The sequence below is a fragment of the Lipotes vexillifer genome, unplaced genomic scaffold (assembly GCF_000442215.2).
Source record: "Lipotes vexillifer unplaced genomic scaffold, Lipotes_vexillifer_v1.1 scaffold1484, whole genome shotgun sequence".
In the NCBI taxonomy this organism is placed as follows: Eukaryota; Metazoa; Chordata; class Mammalia; order Artiodactyla; family Lipotidae; genus Lipotes; species Lipotes vexillifer.
Genome location: NW_006798010.1, coordinates 739,868 through 759,371, shown reverse-complemented (window position 1 = coordinate 759,371; position 19,504 = coordinate 739,868). Strand labels below are relative to the sequence as shown.

The 19,504-nt window shown below is 51.3% G+C and overlaps 1 protein-coding gene across 2 annotated transcripts in view; it reads left to right on the top strand.

Moving 5' to 3' along the window:
- Positions 1-10,512: 10,512 nt before the first annotated feature.
- Positions 10,513-19,504, top strand: part of CIB2 (calcium and integrin binding family member 2) — a 21,145-nt gene continuing 12,153 nt past the window's right edge. The window contains exons 1-2 of one of the 2 annotated variants that reach the window (XM_007470033.1): positions 10,519-10,563; positions 18,028-18,062. Coding sequence is in view for 1 of the 2 variants with exons in the window: in XM_007470034.1 (XP_007470096.1) it covers positions 10,513-10,563 (51 nt within the window). In the remaining variant the exon portion in view is untranslated. Of the gene's footprint in view, positions 10,564-18,027; positions 18,063-19,504 lie in introns of both variants that reach the window. The other variant, XM_007470034.1, reaches the window with a different exon arrangement.

Genomic DNA, 19,504 nt, shown 5'->3' with positions numbered 1-19,504 from the left:
AAAAAAAAAAAAAAAAAAAAAAAAAAGTAGAGTTTTATATACCATGAAACATGGCGACCGCGACATCAACAAATGCAGACGGATCCAGGTGTGTCGTATGGGGACTCAACCCATGGTCAAGCAAAATCCTCAAACAATAAGATTTGCCAGCAGGTATCTGGGTGAATTTCTTCTTTCTCTATCATGAGTCATGTTGCCATCACAGGTGTGATTTTCCAAAATGGTGATAAGTCCTTGCTAAAGCTCTTGAGCAAAGCAAAACTTGGTCTTTCCTTGATTTACACAGTAGTTGCGTTCCTAGAAAAGTCGGCATATGTTAAAACCATGCCAAAAAAAAAATTGAGTTTATTTGTAAAATTACTAGTTACCAAGCTCGCTTAATTACAGGGTGTGTTACCTACAGGAGCATTTGGTTGGACTTCTTAAAGTCCTGTGGGACAAGAAACATTCTCTGCTGGGCAGGACTGTCGCTACATTGCAGGACAGCCAGCATCCCCAGCCCCCTGTCCACCACATGGAAATAGCACCCTCCTGTCACTGCATCCACTGAAATATCCCATACAGTTCAAAGCATTCCCTGGGAAGCATTATCCCTTCCATGAAGAACATTGGTCTAGAGGGTCAATATTCAAACAGTTGATCCCAACCCAGTGTAACATGTACGGCAATACAGATTCCAGGGTCTGTGGGTGCTCCAGACCTGGGGTATCTCAGGAACTGGGCGTTCAAAGTGGACAGATCACTATAAGCAGGCAAGACCTAAGGGAGGCCTATTTTGCAGACAGAAGGGAAGGCAAAGGGGTGCCAGGCAGAAGGGACACCATAAGCCAAGGCCTGGAGATGAATGACAATCCATGAGGTATGTGGGAAATGCAAGGGTTAGAGCCCAAAGGGCCAGGTGGTGAGAGGCTGGAGGAAGAGGCAGGGTCCAGACCCTCCCACGCCTATCACAGGAAGCAGCATGGACTCTGTCCTGGGAGGTAATGGGGAGCCATCTCACATACGATGCATTTACCCGAAAGTGCATTATTTTTTTAAGGGACTCTGCTCAAAAGATTTGTACCCCTGAGGCCTGTTTTGGGAGTAGTATCTTACTTCTCCAGAAGTAAAGCCTAGAAATGCAAACCAGGGGATGTTGATCGAATCAAATTGACCTGACCTATTCCTATTTGCTTACACTGTGGGGCCTGGCTTTGCTCGATCTGCCCGAGTCTATAGGTTAAGTTCAGAGAAGCTACATAAACAGTGACAAGCCTTCCCTGAAAGCAGATCATGACTCCCAGCACAGCCCTCCCCCTAGAGAAATCCAGCCTGTGGGCTGCGCAGTTAATGGCATGGGCTTTTGAAAGCCAATTCCCACAGTCCCCACAGTGGACAGAGGAGCTGAAAGGAACGATCTCCAGACAAACCTGGTCCCCAGTCTCACCCCACAGAGGGTTCTGAAGATTTTATGATTAATATGACACCTTATAACATCTTAAAAAATGTTAGCAAGCAGAAGCTAACATATTGGCAAAACACCTGTTGAATCCCCCATTTTTCTGGATTAATCAAAAAGATGCAGGGAAATGAACTAAATCAGAATCCTCCCTACACAGACTTCCAAATAATCCTCCAAACACAGAAATGAATATTCAATAATTCAGGGCCTGCCTTTGAGGAATGCACACGCAGCTGGGGAGCTATACAGATAGTTCTAGGAGACAGTTTGTGTTAGGGTGATGGGGCTTGGGGGGGGGGGTGAGGTGTTCCCAGACAGATTCCTTTGTTCTTTTTGTGTAAATCATGATCCCAGGGCCTCTTTACGGTCACAGAAACCCCCAGCTCACCAGGGCTCTCCAAGAGGTCTTCCAGAACCATCTTTCTGTGTGATTTAGCCCTCCTCCCAGTGATGGTGAAAGCCACCTGACTTCAAAAAGTATGGAATCTAAGGCATTTGCGCATCATTTTTACCCCACAGGCAACACCCTCGCCTCCCTCTCTGATGCTGCAAGCTTGGAAGGGACTATAAAGTTTATTTCACAGCTGAAGAAACTGATGCTCGGAGAGGGACAATTACTTGCCCAAGGTCACAGTGAGCAAGCAGGGATTGGAAACCCAAGCCCAGGCTTACCACTTACATGCAAGACCTCACGTAAATATGTTTATGAAAGTCCTCCTCCCCAGGGCAGTGACTAATCAAACCGTCTCTAAGAGGGAGTTGTTCATACACTCACAAAATGAATGTTCTAGGCCCACGTTCAGTGCTGAAGCCACTCACCATGTGTGGCTATTAAGCACTTGAAATGTGGCAAGTTCAAACTGAGAAGGGTGTGAAATGCACACCTGATTCCAAAGGCTTAGACTGAACAAAAGAATGTAAAATATCTCCTTAGTAATTTGTTATATTGATTACTTGTTGAAATAACAATGTTTTAGATATATCTGGTTAAATAAAAATATTATTAAAATGAACTTCATCTGTTTCCTCCTTCTTTTTTCACTTTTTTTGGCTACTAGAAAGTTTAACATTACATACATGGATCGCACTCTATTTCCATTGGACAGAGCTTCTACGGGCATTGAGGATATAGCAGAGCACAGAACAGACAAAAATCATGCCCTCCTGGAGTTTATCCCCTGAGGGAGGAGAGAGACAACAAATAAATAAGTGAAATAAGTGCTATAGAAAAATAAAGCAGGGAAGTGGGGGAGGGGGTAGAGAAGGGAGGAGGGGTTGACATTTAAAATAGGATGATCAAGAAAGGCTTTATTTACATTAGCCTTCAGGAAAATGCAAATCAAAACCAGGAGATACCACTTCATCACCCCCCTCTAGGATGTCTGTAATCACAAAGACAGGTAATAACAAATGTTGGAGAAGATGTGGGAAATTGGAATCCCGATAACACTGCTGGTGGGAATGTAAAATGGTGCAGCCACTTTGGAAAACAGTCTGGCATTTTCTCAGAAGGTTAAACAGAGTTACCATATGACCCAGCAATTCCCTCCTAGGCATCTACCCAAGAGAAATGAAAACATATGTCCACACAAAAACTTGTACATGCATGTTCATAGGAGCATTATTCCTAATAGCCAAAAAGTGAAACAACCCAAATGTCCATGAATTGATGAGTGGATAAATAAATTGTAGTATCTCCATGCAATGGAATATTATTCAACCCTAAAAAGGAATGAGGTACAGAAACATGGATGAATCTTGAAGACATTAAGCTTAGTGAAGGAATTCAATCACAATAGAGCATATGTCTGATTCCATTTAATGGAATTCTAATTCCTTGAAATGTCCAGAATAAGCAAATACATGGAGACAGAAAGTAGATTGGTGGGAGGGTTGAGCAAACCGGGGAGAAATGGGGAATGCCTGCTAATAGGTCTGGGGTTTCTGCTTGGAGTGATGAAAAATGTTCTGTAACTGATCATGGTGAAGGTTGCACAACTCTGTAAATATGCTAAAACCCACTGAATTGTATACTGAATTGTAATGGGTGAATTGCATGGCATATGAATTATATTAATAAAACTGTTATAAAAAAAAGAAAACAAAGACTTCATTGAGAAGTGATATTTGAGCAGACATTTGAGTGAATTAATTGGCTATTTGGGGGAAGGACATTCCAGGCAGAGGGAACAGCAAGTGCAAAGGCCCTGAGGAAAGAGCAGGCCTTTTCAAGGAACAGGCTAGAGGAGAATGAGAGGGAGAGAAGGAGTTGAGTCAGAGGGATGGGGCAGCAGATCATGTAGGGTCTTCCAAGCCATGGGAAGGACTTTGGCTTCTCTGCTGAATAAGATAAGTCACTGGTGGCTTTAGAGCAAAGAGGGATCAGTGTGGCTGCTGTGTTGAGAATAGCCTTCAGGGGTCATGGGCAGAAACAATGAGAAAGCTGTTATATCGTCTGAACATTTCAGTTGAACTAACATGATGTATATGTGTGTGTTATTGGTTTGAACCCCCTAGAACAGGGAGGGGTTGGCAAATTGTAACCCGGGGGTCAAATCTGGCCCACCATCTATTTTTGGACAGCCTGTGATCTAAGAATTGCTTTTACATTTTTTTAAAATCAGAAGAGTAATACTTTGTGAGACATGAAAATCATATGAAATTCAAATTTCAGTGTCCATAAGTAAAGTTTTACTGGAACACTTCCAGGCCCATTTGTGTGTATGGATGCTTTCACAGCAGAGGTGAGTAGATGCAACAGAGACAAGAGACTGCATGGCCCACAAAGCCTAAAATACTTCCCATTTGGCTCTCAACAGAATAAGTTTGCTGAACCATAGAACAATTCCCAGACATTTTGGTCTCAGGACTATTCTTCATCTTAAAAACTGAGGATCCCAGATTTTGTTAATAGAGGTTATTAATATTCACCATTTAGAAATTAAAAGTGCATGTGACCCTGTGAAAGTATTTTTAAAATATGTATTAAATAATTAAAAAAATAATAAATCCACTACGTATGTTAGCTTGGTCAACAGTTTTATGAAAAATGATATATATTTTTAAAATAAATTTATTCATTTATTTATTATTTATTTTTGGCTGCATTGGGTCTTTGGTGCTGCACAGGGGCTTTCTGTAGTTGCGGCGAGCGGGGGATACTCTTTGTTGTGGTGCACGGGTTTCTCATTGCGGTGGCTTCTCTTGTTGCGGAGCATGGGCTCTAGACACACAGGCTCCAGTAGCTGAAGCATGTGGACTCAGGAGTTGTGGCTCACGGGCTCTAGAGCGCAGGCTCAGTAGTTGTGGCACATGGGCTTAGTTGCTCCAGGGCATGTGGGATCTTCCCGGACCAGGGATCGAACCCGTGTCCCTGCATTGGCAGGCGGATTCTTAACCAGTGCGCCACCAGGGAAGTCCTGAAAAATGATATATTTGAAAACAAAAAATATTTAGTGAGAAGAGTGGCATTGTTTTACAGTCAGCCCTCCTCTGCGGAACCCGTGGATATGGAGGGCCGACTATGGGACTCAGATTTTGGTATGAGGGCAGGTCCTGGAAGCAATCTTCCGCAGATCCTGAGAAACCACTGTACATGTTTGTAAATATCTTTAAAGTCTGGCTTGGACTTCCCTGGTGGTGCAGTGGTTAAGAATCCACTTGCCAATGCAGGGGACATGGGTTCGAGCCCTGCTCCGGGAAGATCCCACATGCCACAGAGCAACTAGCCTATGCACCACAACTACTGAGCCTGTTCTCTAGAGCCCGTGAGTCACAACTACTGAGCCCATGTGCCACAACTACTGAAGCCCACGCGCCTAGAACCTGTGCTCGGCAACAAGAGAAGCCACCTCAATGAGAAGCCTGTGCACCACAACGAAGAGTAGCCCCCGCTCCCTGCAACTGGAGGGAGCCCGTGCACAGCAACAAAGACCCAATGCAGCCAAAAAATAAATTAATTAATTTAAAAAAAGAAAAGTTACCTATAAGTATTAAAAAAAAAGTCTGGCTTAATAGAAGACAGCTGCATTCTCATATCTGATTCTTCCTTCAACCTGTGGCAATACTACACATGTATGTAACTTCTGGAAAACTCCCCTCTGTGCTTGGGAGAAAATGAGAGTGAAAAACGAAAATAATGTCCTAGTATTATTATGAAAATAATAATAGTGCTGACCTCACAGACCCTCTGAAAAGGTCCCAGGGACCACATTTTGAGAGCCGCTCCCGTGGAGGCAGCAGGGACTCTACCCGGAAGCCACACTCCAGAGGCACTTCTGCAAGCGCTTCAATTGTCTTAATGCCATTTCAGCAGAGGGTCTTTTCATTAGCAACCAGCCAAAATAATTGTCCATCAGTCAAACAGGCAGTGTTCCAGATGTGCGATGTGCTGTCCATGTGCCTCTGCTCTCGCACCACAAGGCATAAACATCTAGTGAGCTCCAATGGGCTCTAGGTCTTAGGAATCCGTCTGGTCTGGGGTTCAAGCTGCTGAGTGAGGATGCCATCGCCTGACCCTGAATTGAAGCTTATTCCTCAAATATTGTTGCTTCTGCCTTGGACTTAATCTTTTCAAGAAAGAAGCTTTTTGGAACACACAGGACATATATCTGGGCCTTCATTGAGCTCACAGAGGAGGTCATATAACTCGAGGACCTGCTTGCTAATCAGTGATGGTCCGTGGCACAGAATTCAGGCTAAAACTGGCTTGCATTGCCTCAGCGCCCCCTGCTAGTAGCAAGGTACGCTCATCTACCACTCATTACTGGAGATTACTGAGATCTACAGCAACAGTGAACCCAGTTGCGATGAACTGGCTTAGTCGTGTCATGATGTAATCTACCGCAGTAATCCAGGAGGGAGGTGAGGGGGACTTGGACCACAAGATCGTGATAGAGTGCTACAGAGTGGTTGGATTATAGACATAACAGGCTGTGCTAATGAACCAAGTGTGGAGTGTGAGGAAAAGAGAGGAATTGAGGATGCCTCCAAGGATTTTAAAGGCACTTGAAAGGATGGATGGGACAGCCTGCAGGAGAAACAGGTTTGTGGGGGAGACTGACCCCTCCCCCCCTCAACAGGACAGTCACCATCGGGTTGGGGTCTCATTCTAGGCCATCCGGGAACTTCCCACATCCAGAGTAGCTTCTGGGGAAGGGTCTAGAACAGGTCAAAAGAGGTGGTTCATGAAGGGAGAAGGTGGGTTCATTCTGTTTGCTCTGTATGAAAGGGCTTGGTCAGAAATTCCCTGGTGGTCCAGTGGTTAGGACTCTGTGCTTCCACTGCAGGGGGTAACAGGTTCAATCCCTGGTCCAGGAACTAAGATCCCGCATGCCATGCAATGCGGCCACAAAAAAAAAAAAAAGAAAAAGAAAGGGCTTGGTCACTCAGTCCTCCAGGAGGAAAATCTATTCCAAGTCAGAACATTTGGGGAGGTACTTGAATCAATGTGTAAACAGGTCCAGAAAATATATTCTTTTAAAGAATGTTGATTCAATATTTACTAAGACATTGTCCTAGAGCCTGGGGATAGAACCAATTAAAACGTGGTGCCAGCCCTCCTGAATCTTAGTATTCAAGAGGAAATAATTTCCCTCCTTCAAAAAAGATAGCCCCAGGCTATGTATTCGTTCATCCACCAAATATTCATGAAGAATCTACTATATGTAAAGTGCTGGAGATACAGGAAAGTTACAAGACAAGCTGTTCAGTGCTAGAATATAGGCCAGATTTAAAAAGGGGTTGTGAGGCCTCTTGTGTGTATGAGATGAGGTTGACCAAGGAACAGCTCACAGAATATAAACAGCAGCTATATCAGGGGAGCGGCCAAGATAAGTGCTCTCTAAGCAAAGATAAGACTTCAGGAGGAATGAGGTTTAAATTGCCCCTAAGATAGAGAAGACTCAGATGAGCCAAGATAGCTAGCAGGTCCTACTAGGAGGTGGTGTGAAGCTGATATAAAGTTAGAGGTAGATTTGAGTGTAGGACAAGAGAGTGACTCACTGGGCACATGGGGCTGCTAGAGGGAAGATTTACTGTAGATGTTCCCCCCCCAGGCCTTGGGCCCAGAACACCTTATCTCTGCCATCAAGATCCACTTAGATTCTAAGTCCTAGACTAATAACTTGCAGATCAATGACATTTCAACACAAAGAATAGCTAGTCAATGAGGAAGGACCTTGAAAAGAAGGAAAGAAATCAATGTTTTATTATATTTACCGACCCTTTAACTCCTATCAAGTTTACTCCTTGGGCATTTTGTAGTATTTATCCCTCCTGTTTTTCTTCCAAATTTTGCAAAGTGCCAGGAATCCCCAAACTACCCCTTGTTGCTACCTTCTGATGTTACATCGTTTACAAAGACTGCAACTGCCTAGGAGTTGGCCCCCTTTAAACAGCAGTAACCATATGTTCCCTTGCCCCTAGACAGTGTGATCAAGACAGCCAAGACTGGGCTTCCCTGGTAGCGCAGTGGTTGAGAGTCCGCCTGCCGACGCAGGGGACACAGGTTTGTGCCCCGGTCCGGGAAGATCCCACATGCCGCAGAGCGGCTGGGCCCGTGAGCCATGGCCGCTGAGCCTGCGCGTCTGGAGCCTGTGCTCTGCAACGGGAGAGGCCACAGCAGTGAGAGGCCCGCGTACGGCAAAAACAAGACAGCCAGGACCCAGATTTACATCACCAGCTGCATGCCCTTGGGCAAGTCACCTTTTCTGAGATTTTTTCTTCATCTGTGAAATGGGATAATAATGCCAAACTCTACAGACTTAAGAGGTGTTCATGGAATAATCATATTCAGTAAATGTAAAGCATCCAACACAATTCTGGGCGCAGAGTAGGTAATCAGTGCTTCTTTCTTCTCCCTCTGTCCACTCTCCCCTCAACAAACACATACACTGTCTTTTTCACACCCAACAGCTGGAAGCAGCAGAAGCACGATTTGGAATCAGAGAAGGAGGTGCTTTGCCCCTTCCCAGCTGGATGGCATTGGGCAGGTCACTTTGCCTCTCTGAGCTGGGGTTTTCTCATCTGTAACTTGTAAATTGTATGCCATGCCCCTCTTCACAGCATTGTTGTAATAGCTCAAGAGAGAGAGGGCCTCACTTAGGGCAATGGCAATAGCTATCACAAAGGATTTGTTAAGGGAATACTCTAGCCAGGTTGGTGGCTTCTATTTATCACCTGTGAGAGGAGGGACTCCCAGAACTGAAAATACAGTCCTCTTTGTAGAAGTTCTGGCTTTTCTGCCAGGAATACCTGGCATGCAAATGAGTAGCATGTTAGCAACTGTAAAGGAATGTAACAGAGCAGGATATGAGTACACAGAATTCTGGCCAATTCACAGGCAATGGGGAATCTAAGATGTTTGCTAATAGTGATTGTGTGGTTTGCAGAAGGTTTCAAGAAAGACGAATTGCAGATGGAATCTTATAAAGGCCTGTCTCTGCTCTAAAATTCCACATTCTCTGAATCCGCCTTCTTTCCCACAGCTGTCCGCTATAAATGTGCAATATAAATGAAGGATGGTGAGGCGGTCTCTGAAGGCTGGTCAGCAATCCCCTGGGCTTCTGAATTGTTTCCTGCCCGTCTGATAGCAATTGATTATGCCTCTGATGACTCTTGCAATATCATCAGGGAGGCTTGTCTGTTTAGCTGATGGCTGCTATTCTCACCAGAGGGTGGCAAAATAATGTCGGAAAACCCCAACCAGGAACCTCAGGTATAAAAGGAAAATGTAAAAACACCAGGGATCATCTGCCAAACTTGGACCCCTGCTCCTCTTGGAACCCCCAACCTTCAGCCGAAGCAACGATTCTCAAAGCATGGTCCTGGTTCCAGCAGCATCATCACCTGGGAACCTGTTGGCCCCCCACATGCTTGGCCACCCAGACTTAAACCGGAAGCTCTGGGGGTGGAGCCTACCAAGTGTTTCTGATGCACTGCTCTCAGTGGTTAAAGAAACAAATCACCTATTTTAAAGCATAAAGTCTTGGTCTTCTCATCAGAGTCCAGGTGTGAGCTGAGCCAGTGCTGGAGTCCAGCTCAGGTTCTGCTACCTCCCAGCTGTGGAACTCTGGGCAAGTTAGTAAACCACTCTCAGCCTCAGTTTCTTCACCTGTAAAATGGAGGTAATACCTATAGCATCAGAGGTCCTGGGGTGATAAATAACAAATGTGTGAGCTGGACACTTCAAAGGTAGTTAGCGGTGGCTCCATTTGCTGCGATGGATGGCATCTCTTTAAAAGCCCCGCAAAACTTCCTGGCATTTGTCACAGTAAGTCTCTGGACACAGTAAGTCTTTTAAATCCTCTCAAGTCTCACGTATCCAAGGGCTCAAAGAAAGGCAAGCAAGTCCCGTCCTCCTCCCTGAGGGACCCAGAGGGTCTGAGATACTCTGACCAGGCCGTGGTCAAAGACCAGATCAGCCTGCCCGGGCCTGGCCCGGGAGGGGCCTTAGAGGTCATCTCGATTGACTCCCTGCTTTTCCGCGGAGGAACGGGGCCCAAGATCGCGCGGTGAGACGCTGTCAGAGCTGGGCCCCAGGCTGGATCCCCGCACTCACAGTTCAGGGCTCTCCCCCTGCTCCTCACTGACGCCCCGCGCCCCAGCTCAAGGGGAGCCAAGATCACCCAGTCGCCCCCACTGCACCCCTCGAATGGATCTGCCCAGGCCCCGCACTCTCAGCCCCGCGCCATCTGGGCTCCCGGCGGCCGGAAGTTCCTGGGTCCATCCAGCCGACGCGGGCGCGGGCGCCAGACGGGCCGGGCAGCGCCTCCCGCGGCCAGGCCGCCCCCTGGCGGGCCCGGGGCGCTCGGCAGCTGGGAGCCGGGTGCCCGCCCTCCCCCCGCCGTGGGGCGGAGTCGCCACGCTTGGGGTCCGTTCCCCTCCTCCCAGGCTCCCGCCCCGTCCCCGCCGGGTGGGCTGCGGGCGCGGCGCCTTGAGGCCGGGCGGCGGGTCCGGCGGCCGTCGGAAGCTGCCCGCCGAGGGGCTGACGAGGGCCGCGGGCGCGGGGCTCCGGCGGCCGCTGATGGGAGGCGGCCTCCGGGAGAGCAAGCGACGGCGCCGCAGCCACCATGGGGAACAAGCAGACCATCTTCACCGAAGAGCAGCTGGACAACTACCAGGTGAGCCCGCCGCCCGGCCCCCGAAGCGTCGCCCCTCGGCTCCTCCCTTCTTTTTCCCGTCGCTTGCCGAGGCCTCCCGACAGCCGTTTCACCGGGTTCAAACCTTGCTTCTGCTTTCAGCTCGACGCTTGACCTTGGGCTGGTGACTTCTCCGAGCCTCAGTTTACCTACTCGGGGAATGAGAGCGCTTTCCACTTAAAAGATTCTCGCAGGCGTCCCTCTTTCCAGCTTCCCCCCTCCTCTCTCTCTCATTCAGACTTATTGCTCTTGGCCCCAGGCTGGACCCGAGCCCTTCTCCGACTACTCCCTCCCATCGCCCACCTTGGCGCAGAGATGGAGTCCTTAAACGTAGGCTGGAGGGAGGACCCTCCCACCCACCCACCCCCAAAACCTGGGAAGCAGCCCAGGAGAGTGAGTCTTTGTAAAGTAGAAATTAGCTGTTAGTTGGGTAGGGAGTGAAGAGCATCAGCACCCAAATGCCATTCTAGGTTGGGGTCTCTCCGTATGGCCCCAGTATGGAAATAATTGGAGCAAGAAGGCAAGCCGGGTACCAGTCTTACGTGGTCACCTCTCCAAGCTCCCTCAGGCCCCCAGCAGCCACCCCCTTAGACCCTCCTGAGTCCCTCTACTTCCAGAGCCAGGGAGCTGTCCAGGTCAGATCCCAATGCCCTCCCACTCATGTACAAACTTTTCTGTGGTTGCAGGATGGAGGATCCCAGCCTCCTGGCTTGCCCAGAGCCCTGGCCAGCCTGCCCAGGCCCCTTCCCTGCCCTGCGCACTGAAGCTGCCCCAGAACCATCCGCGTTCCCTTGACACGCCGGGCTCTTTCCTCCCTCTCTTTGCCCGTGCTCGGGGATGCCGCTCCCCGGTCTCCAAATGATTTCACTTTTACCCTCCCAGGCCCAACTCTGATGCTTCTTTCCTGACTCTGCCAGGCAGAGGCGGCTGGACTGTGTTGTGGCCTGTGTGGAGTGTGCTTGGGGGAGATGAACACCAGCAGGGTCTCCACAGCTGCCTGTTGCCTTCGTGAATATTTATTTTGGAATCGAGCTTGAAGTGTGGGTCCTCTGATGTGGGCACAAGTAAAATAAAGGCCCTTTTCCTCCTGGAAGTGCTGGTTGTCAATAACACTGCTTTCTCAGGGCCTCACGTGGAGGCGCCTTCTGTGTACCCAGCGCTATAATGGAGGCTCTCTATGCATCAACTCATTTGATCATCACAGGGAGGTGGGTTATTTAGCCCCATTTTACAGTAGAGTAAACAAAGGCTGAGGAGGCATTCGGTACCCTGCACAGTGAAGGTTCACACAAGAATTTGAATTGTGAATCCAAGGCTCACTCGTTTTTTTGGGGCTGGGGGCTGTGTGTGCTCTATGTCCTCAAGGCCCTCACTGTCTGCAGAGACAGCCCCTCGCCTCCAGTACGAGGCAGCCTAGGCAGGCTCTAGGGGAGGGCACTAGGGGGCAGTGGGAGACCTGGAGGGAAGGGGGTCTTTGCTTCGACTGGTAGGTTCAGAAATAATGCGGCGCTTGCAGACCCTTGAAAGATCAGTAGGATTTTGCCCATCAGGGCCCCGAAGGAGGCATTCCAGGCAGAGGGGACAGCTTGGGTAAAGACTTGGAGGTGGGTACTGGCAGACAGGTAGACCACGCTCAGAAGAGTAGCCTCGTGGGCATGGGGAGCCTGGGTTCCCACTCAGTCCGGCCTGGCATTGAGTTACCATTCGGAGTGAGGCCCAGTGCTGGGTTCTGATCCTTTGCCAGAGGCTGGGCCTGGTGGGAGAAACGAGAGCTGTGCAACCTGAGAGCCCCACATCTCCCTCCCTGAGACTCTCCAGCTGGCCAGGGCCAGTGAAGGCCAAGCTGGGTGTGACCTCGAGTAACAGCCACCCCCTCCCCCAACTGATCTCCAGGTTTCCTGCCCTCTTCCCCAGTCCCCAGGTGCCAGTGATTCCCAAAGTTCAGATTTCTTCCCAGACCACTTCTCTGCCTTCCAGATCCAGCCCCTAGACCCCTCAAATAACCAAGAGCTCATCGCCTTCCCCAGGACCCTCCACTGCTCTTTGCTCTACTATGGCCTATGTTTCCAGTCAAGAACAAGTCCTGTAACTCTCATCCTCTTTGGGGGCTCACCGGGGGATCCCATCCTCGATCTCCATAGCCAGGGCCCTGGGCGAGGCCGCTCAGTGTCGTGTAACTGAAAATGTAACTGCTGCCTCCCCACCCCACCCGCTTCTGCACCCTCCAGCCACCCGCGTGCTGCTACCACAATCTCTCAGTTTCTCACTCCTTCCCATTTTCTTTCGACAGACACAATGTGCATCACCAATGTAAAATAATTTTTTCTTTAAAAAGAATCTCTGGACCAAGAGTTGCATCGTATGGGTATTAACTAATCCCCCACTGTGGTGGGAGACCCTAGGGAGTTGTCCATATATAGGTCCTGAATGCCTGGAGCAGAAGTACAGGGTCAAAGGTGTGAAGGATCTTTCTAAAACATGGGTGTGACCCTCTCCTCTCGCTGGAATTCCACAGTGTCTTGGGATAATAGCCTGAGCGGAGTGCAGAGCAGACCTCACCCTGGCCTGGTCTGAGCTCAGCCAGCCTCCAGCCTCATTTTTAGTCCCTCCCCTGGCACCCCAAGTTCCAGGCACACTGAAGGGCTTCTAGCCAAGCATGGCCTCACCTCTGGCCTTGTTCTCCTGGCGCCCTCCCCTCACTTCTTCATCAGCGCCGTCTGGCCTATCTTTCTGTCCATGCCAGGCCTCACCTCTTTTGGACAGGCTCCCTGATGCCCTCCCCCAATCCTTCTTGTGGCCACAGAATGGTTTATACCCAGTCATCACTGTCTGTTTCCCCTCCATCCCACTTCCTGTGTGTCCCCTGCTCAGGCACAGAAGAGGCAGTGGAGAATGTTGTCTGAATGAATGAATACTTGTTAAAGCACGGCTCTAAGGAGGGGAAAGAACTCCAGGGATTCTGAAGTCCTGGGTTCAAGTCATGGCTGGGCCATAGATGCTGTAGGCCTTAGTAAGCCATTGTCCTCTTCTGGGTCTCAGTGTCCCCACCTCTAAAATGCTGTGCTCATGTCACAGGGCTCTTGCAGGGATCAGCTGAGCTGTGTGATGGTCAGCTGGGCGGTGCTGAGGCTTGAGCTGGCAGAGCTGGATGGAGAGTCCACTCCAGCTGGGACTGGCTATGGCTCGGCTCAGGACCACTGGCACAGGCAGACCAGGCATGTGGGAGATGGGAGTCAGGGAGGCTACCTGGACAAAGTACCCTTGAGTTGAGCTTTGGAGCATGGAAAGGATTTGGACAAGCTGGACAAGGTGGGGAAGGCACTCCAGGTGGGAGAACAGGATGAATATAAGCTTAGAGGAGGAACTGTAGCCTTAACTGGCATAACATCTGAGCTTCTACTATAAAAGCCCAGCCTGCCCTGTCTTCTGCTGCCAGAGTCCTGAAGGCCCATCTCTCCTGGGCTAGGCCCCCTCCCTCCCTCCCACCCCTCATGACCCTAACTTGAGCTGGGACTCTTCCCTGAAGACCTATCCCTGTGAACTCTCAGGGGCCAAGCAGTGACCGGACATTTGTTCTCAGTGGAGTATAGGGAAGAGTTCCTGCAGACCTATGGCTGTAGCTCCCTGGGCAGCTGAGTAGATGGAGGGGGGCAGGGTTTTTGTTTGGTGTCTTCAGGGTGTGAACAGACACAGAGCTGCGGGCTCTGAAGGGATGCCTTTGGGACATGGGGTACTGGGTGGAGCTGTTGCACAAAACGGGGTAAGCTGTGGCCTATAGGCTTCCTGCATCTTATCTCATTTGCTCCTCTCACTGCCCCTTTCCAAGAGGCAGTATCCCCATCTTACGGATGCAGAAACTGAGGTTCCAACAGGAGACTGAACTTGCCTAAGGGTCCAAAGCAAGACAAGAATTTGCATCTGACTACTAAACCTTTTCCTCTGCCACGCTGCCAGGCTACTCAGAGCCCTGAGAAGCTTTTGTTTTGTTTTGTTTTGTTTTGTTTGTTTGTTTTCTGTCTTTATTTTTGCGTTACGCGGGCCTCTCACCTTGCGGCCTCTCCCGTTGCGGAGCACAGGCTCCAGACGCGCAGGCTCAGTGGCCATGGCTCACGGGCCTAGCCGCTCCGCAGCATGTGGGATCTTCCCGGACCGGGGCACAAACCCATGTCCCCTGCATGGGCAGGCGGACTCTCAACCACTGCGCCACCAGGGAAGCCCCCCTGAGAAGCTTTTAAGGCATCTGCCATGTTCCTCCCCTATGAGCTGCCTCCCTGGGATGAGTTCCAGGGAAGTAAGTCAGCAGAAGAAAAAGTGAAACATCAGTCGACGAGCAGGTTCATGGTAGCTTTATTGGTAATGTTGAAAACCTAGAAATGGCTGTGGCTAAATGTTCAGAAAGATGAGAAAGTTTAGGTTAAGCAGGGCCAATGCCTTCAGTGAGATATTCCCCAGCCAGTGAAATAATGTTAACTGCTGTGGAAGGTTTATATGGAAAAGTCTGGCCATTCATTCCACCAGTCTCTATTGAGCATGCACCACGTACCAGATATGGGAATACACAGTGGAAGCAGGACGTGGAGTGGTTGGTGTACGACGGTGCTGGGTGGACTGTGGCTCTGTTTCCACTCAGTGGGCAGTGGTCAAGAAGCACATAGGGGGCTTCCCTGGTGGCGCAGTGGTTAAGAATCTGCCTGCCAATGCAGGGGACACGGGTTCAAGCCCTGGCCCAGGAAGATCCCACATGCTGCGGAGCAACGAAGCCCATGCGCCACAACTACTGAGCCTGCGCTCTAGAGCTCGTGTCCCACAACTACTGAGTCCACGTGCCACAACTACTGAAGCCCACGCACCTAGAGCCCATGCTTTGCAACAAGAGAAGCCACTGCAGTGAGAAGCCCACGCACCGCAACAAAGAGTAGCCCCCACCTGCCGCAACCAGAGAAAGCCCCTGCGCAGCAACGAAGACCCAATGCAGCCAAAAATAAAATTAATTAATTAATTAAAAAAAAAAAAAAAGAAGCACATAGGCCTGAGTTCCAGCCCAGACCAGATCTGCGTGTGCAATTTAGGGCAAGCTGTTCAACTTTGTTGAACCTCGGTTTTCCCATCTATAAAATGGGGAGGTAATGCCTGCCCCACCCCCGCCCCCTGTCCCCGCCCATAGGCTAGTGATGAGGATTAAACAAGATATTCGGAGCCCCCACGGACCAGCCCATGGTAATTATGGACTGGTTGTGGTGTGGTTCTCAGGCTGGGCTGCACATTGCAATCACCTGATGGCTCTGAAAACTGCTGATACCTGGATCCACCCTCAGGGATTCTGATGTAATTGATCTGGGGTCCATTGGTGGTGATGGGAGGGGACACAGGGAGTTTAAACAGCTCCCCAGGTGATTCTGCTCTAGAGCAGAGGCCCTCACACTTTAGCAAGCATCAGCATCTCTAGAAGGACTTTTTAGAATGCAGATTGCTGGGCCTCATCCCCAGAGTTTCTGATTGTAGTTCTGGAGAGAAGCCTGAGAATCTAAAGTTCCACTGAGTCCCTAGGTGATGGTGATGCTGCTGGTCCAGGAACCACACCTTGAGGACCATTGATGTGGACAGATGTAAGTAGTTGTGATAAGGGACTGGAGAAATGTGAGAAGCTTTCACATTTAATGCCAATAAAACCCTCAGGTCAGGACCCAGATACTTCCTTTCCAACCCAGGGGATAGGAGAGAGGAGAGAAGAGAGGGGAGGGGGAAGAGGATAGGTCGGGGGGAAAGAGAGCAGAAGCCAGGGCCTCTCCCCATCCCGTTATGCCGACACCCCCACCGTGCTGGTTGGAAGCGCTCTGGCCCTTCTCACTGGCAGCTTCAGGCTGTAGAACCAGCTGTGGGACTGAGAGGCCTGTGCCTGGAAGGCCCAGCTGGGCGGCCCTTGCTGCCTGCTCCAGGTTTCTGGGGTCTGCTGAGAAATCAGCGCCCACGGTCGTCAGCCCATCTGAGTCTTAGGCCTGTGGGCCATGGAGTTCTTTGCCCATTCTGGGTGGGGAGGGGGCACTGCTTCCCCAGCCTGAGCCTCTCCTGGCCCCTACAGAGGAGCTATCACCGAAAGCAAAGTCTAGCCCCCGAGGAGAAGCCCCTGTGTTTCCAGGAAGGGCCAGACTATGCGGGTCCTTAGTCTAACTCCCACCGAGCAGCAGGTGGCTCAGGACAGACTTGTGGGGCTAACTGGGGCCTGGAAATTGCCACCAACTCTCCCCTCTTCGGCTGTCCTTCAGGTGCCCACTGGAAACCCTAGATATGCATCCTGTGGGCCTGCTTTCTTGGGTCCTCCTCAATGTGCAGTGCAATTGCCCCGGGGCCAGGGGCTCCAGGTCTCATCCGGTGTGAGCCGGGCTGTCTGCAAGCCTGTACCGTGGCCATTAGTCCCTCATCGGAGCCAGCTCTGGTCAGCATACCGCCCCAGGAGGCCCCACCAGCTCTGGGCTCCCTCACGCTTCAACAACGGGCCAAGGTGGAGGGGCCAAACCGCAGGGGAGGAGCCCAAAAGCCCTCTACGGTTGGGCATTTTGTGAAGTGCTGGGTCCTTTTCACCCCCATACTTCCCACAAGGCCTGGCATAGTAGCATCATCACCAGGCAGGCGGAGCTGTGGACAGAGGCGTGACTGTAGGAGGTGGGTTATCCAGACCAAAGCAGGATCCCCAAGATGAGTTTATAATCTGGGTGAACTCAGGATCCGAGTGCTGCCCCAACCCTGAGTCATGCCTACCTGGGGGTCCCCAGCAGCCTCCACCCCGGCCTCTGTCCAGATGCTGCCAGTTCCTCCCTGCCCACCTTCCTCCTCCCCCTCCTCCTCGGCCCCTTCTTTCCCCACACCCCAGCCTCTTCACTGCCTTCTCTAACCTCATCTATTCCTGTGGCTTCAGATACCAGTTAGATGCTGGTGCTTCCCCAGCCTGTGTGCCCGGAACTCTCAGCCTCTGACCACGGGGCTGCTGCCTGCGACCACTCAGGACACACACCACCCATGACTCCACGAGGCACCATTCTTAGGGGCTGCAGCGTGGACCGTGCCCCCTGCCGCTGGGCAATGCGGTGACCCTGTCAGTCCTCACTCCTGTTTTGTCTCCTGAGTTGTCTCCCACCCACTTCCCCCGGGTGTCCCACAGGGTATTCTCCTGGCCCCTCAAATCAATGGCATCCACCTCTGAACTCTCCATCTGCCTCCCAAATGCCCTCCCCTACGCATGCCTCCCAGCCCCCCACACCACACACTTCCCTGGCTCAGGTCAAAAGCCTCAGAAGGCAGCTTCTGGACCCACTAGACTGCACCCCGCAGTGGGCTGGGGCAGGGAGGGGTGGTAGTGACTCTGCTGCCCCCAGTCCAGGGCTGGCTGTTCCTGTGTGGCTCTGAGGGAGGAAAAGCACAACCAGCTAAATGTGTGTTTTCCTTCCGCAGGACTGCACCTTCTTCAATAAGAAGGACATCCTCAAGTAAGTGTGGCTCTTGTTCACCCCTCTGGAGCTGGGGCAGGGGCAGGGGTGGGGCCGCGGACCCTGGGCGCGGAGGCAGGGGGTGGCGGGGTGCTGCACCGGCTGAGGACTAGCTTTTCCACCCCCATCAGCAGCCGAGCGCAGGCTGCTGTGGGAACTCGAGACGTCCCACCCCCGGCTCACATCCTTCTGCCAAGAATCGGACGTCTGCTTACTGCATGCCAGGCTCCGTGGTGGGCGGTTTCAGGAACATTCTCATTTAATCCTCACTGTGCCCTTGTAACAGGAGAATCCTTTTATCCTCACTTTACAGGTGGGGCTTAGCAACTTGGCCAAAGTCGCCCAGCCAGGGACTGAAGACCTGGCCTCTGACTCCAGGGTCCTCGTTATTTCATTGCACCCTGGGACCTGTCAGACTAAGGGGGGACCCTGTCTGTTAGACTAGGGATCCCTAAGAGCCTTCTGGCTCTGATGTCCTGCCACTCCTGGGAGGTCCTAAAGGCAGGGGCATGGCAGGCGATGCCACCACCGCCCCTGAGCTGTCCACCGGGGGTCTCTTCCCTTTCTTTGGGGGTGGGGTGGGCCTAGACAGGAGAAATGAAGGGGGTTGGCAGACTCAGAGCCCCAGGACCAGATGGTGGGCAGGACTCACAGAATGCCAGGAAACCTGGCCCCACAGGCCTTGCCAGGCCCCCCTCTCTGGGCTATCAGGTGGCACTAAAAGCCAGCAAGGTCTCAGGATCACTTTCCCTGGAGGTCGATGGGCAGGCTGGGGCTAGAGCCTGTTACACTTCCCAAGGGAGCTGTGGTCTGTCACTGCCATGACCACTCTGCTCAGATGGTGTCCCTCGGTCCTTCCTTTCTGCCCAGGCTGCTTTTCCAGCCTGTGCCCTGGGTGGGCAGGGATGCCCACTCCTACCACCTTGGAGAAGCAGGGTGAGGGGCAAAGCCCCCAGGCCTTGGCATCAGCAGACCTGGGCTCTACTTTCCAGCTCTGACCTTGGACAAGCTTTGAGCCTCGCTGAGCCTGTTTCTTTTATAAAACGGGGATAATGATACCTCCCCCGTTGCTGAGAGGCAGGAACGCCAGGGTGTGGTGCTTGATAAATTGAATTTGGTCTGTAGCTTGAGTGAGGTGTGGGGTGCGCTTCCCATTTGGACAGATGGTCCTCAGAACTGTAATAACACAGCGGTTACCCTGGCATTCCCGTGGCACCTCTTACCTTTCAGAGTTCTTGGCCCAAATCCTCGTTTAAGCCTCACCACATTTGTCCTCTGTAACAGGGAGCTCCCGCCATCCTGACTTCCCACCTTTGTGGACGCCGGGCCCAGACTCCTTGTCCTGGGAGGCCCACCACCATTTCTGTTCTGGCAGCAAAAGCTTGTCCCCAGGCCTTGGCACTGGCTGCCCCACCGCCTTTCTCATCTTCCCGCTGCATTCC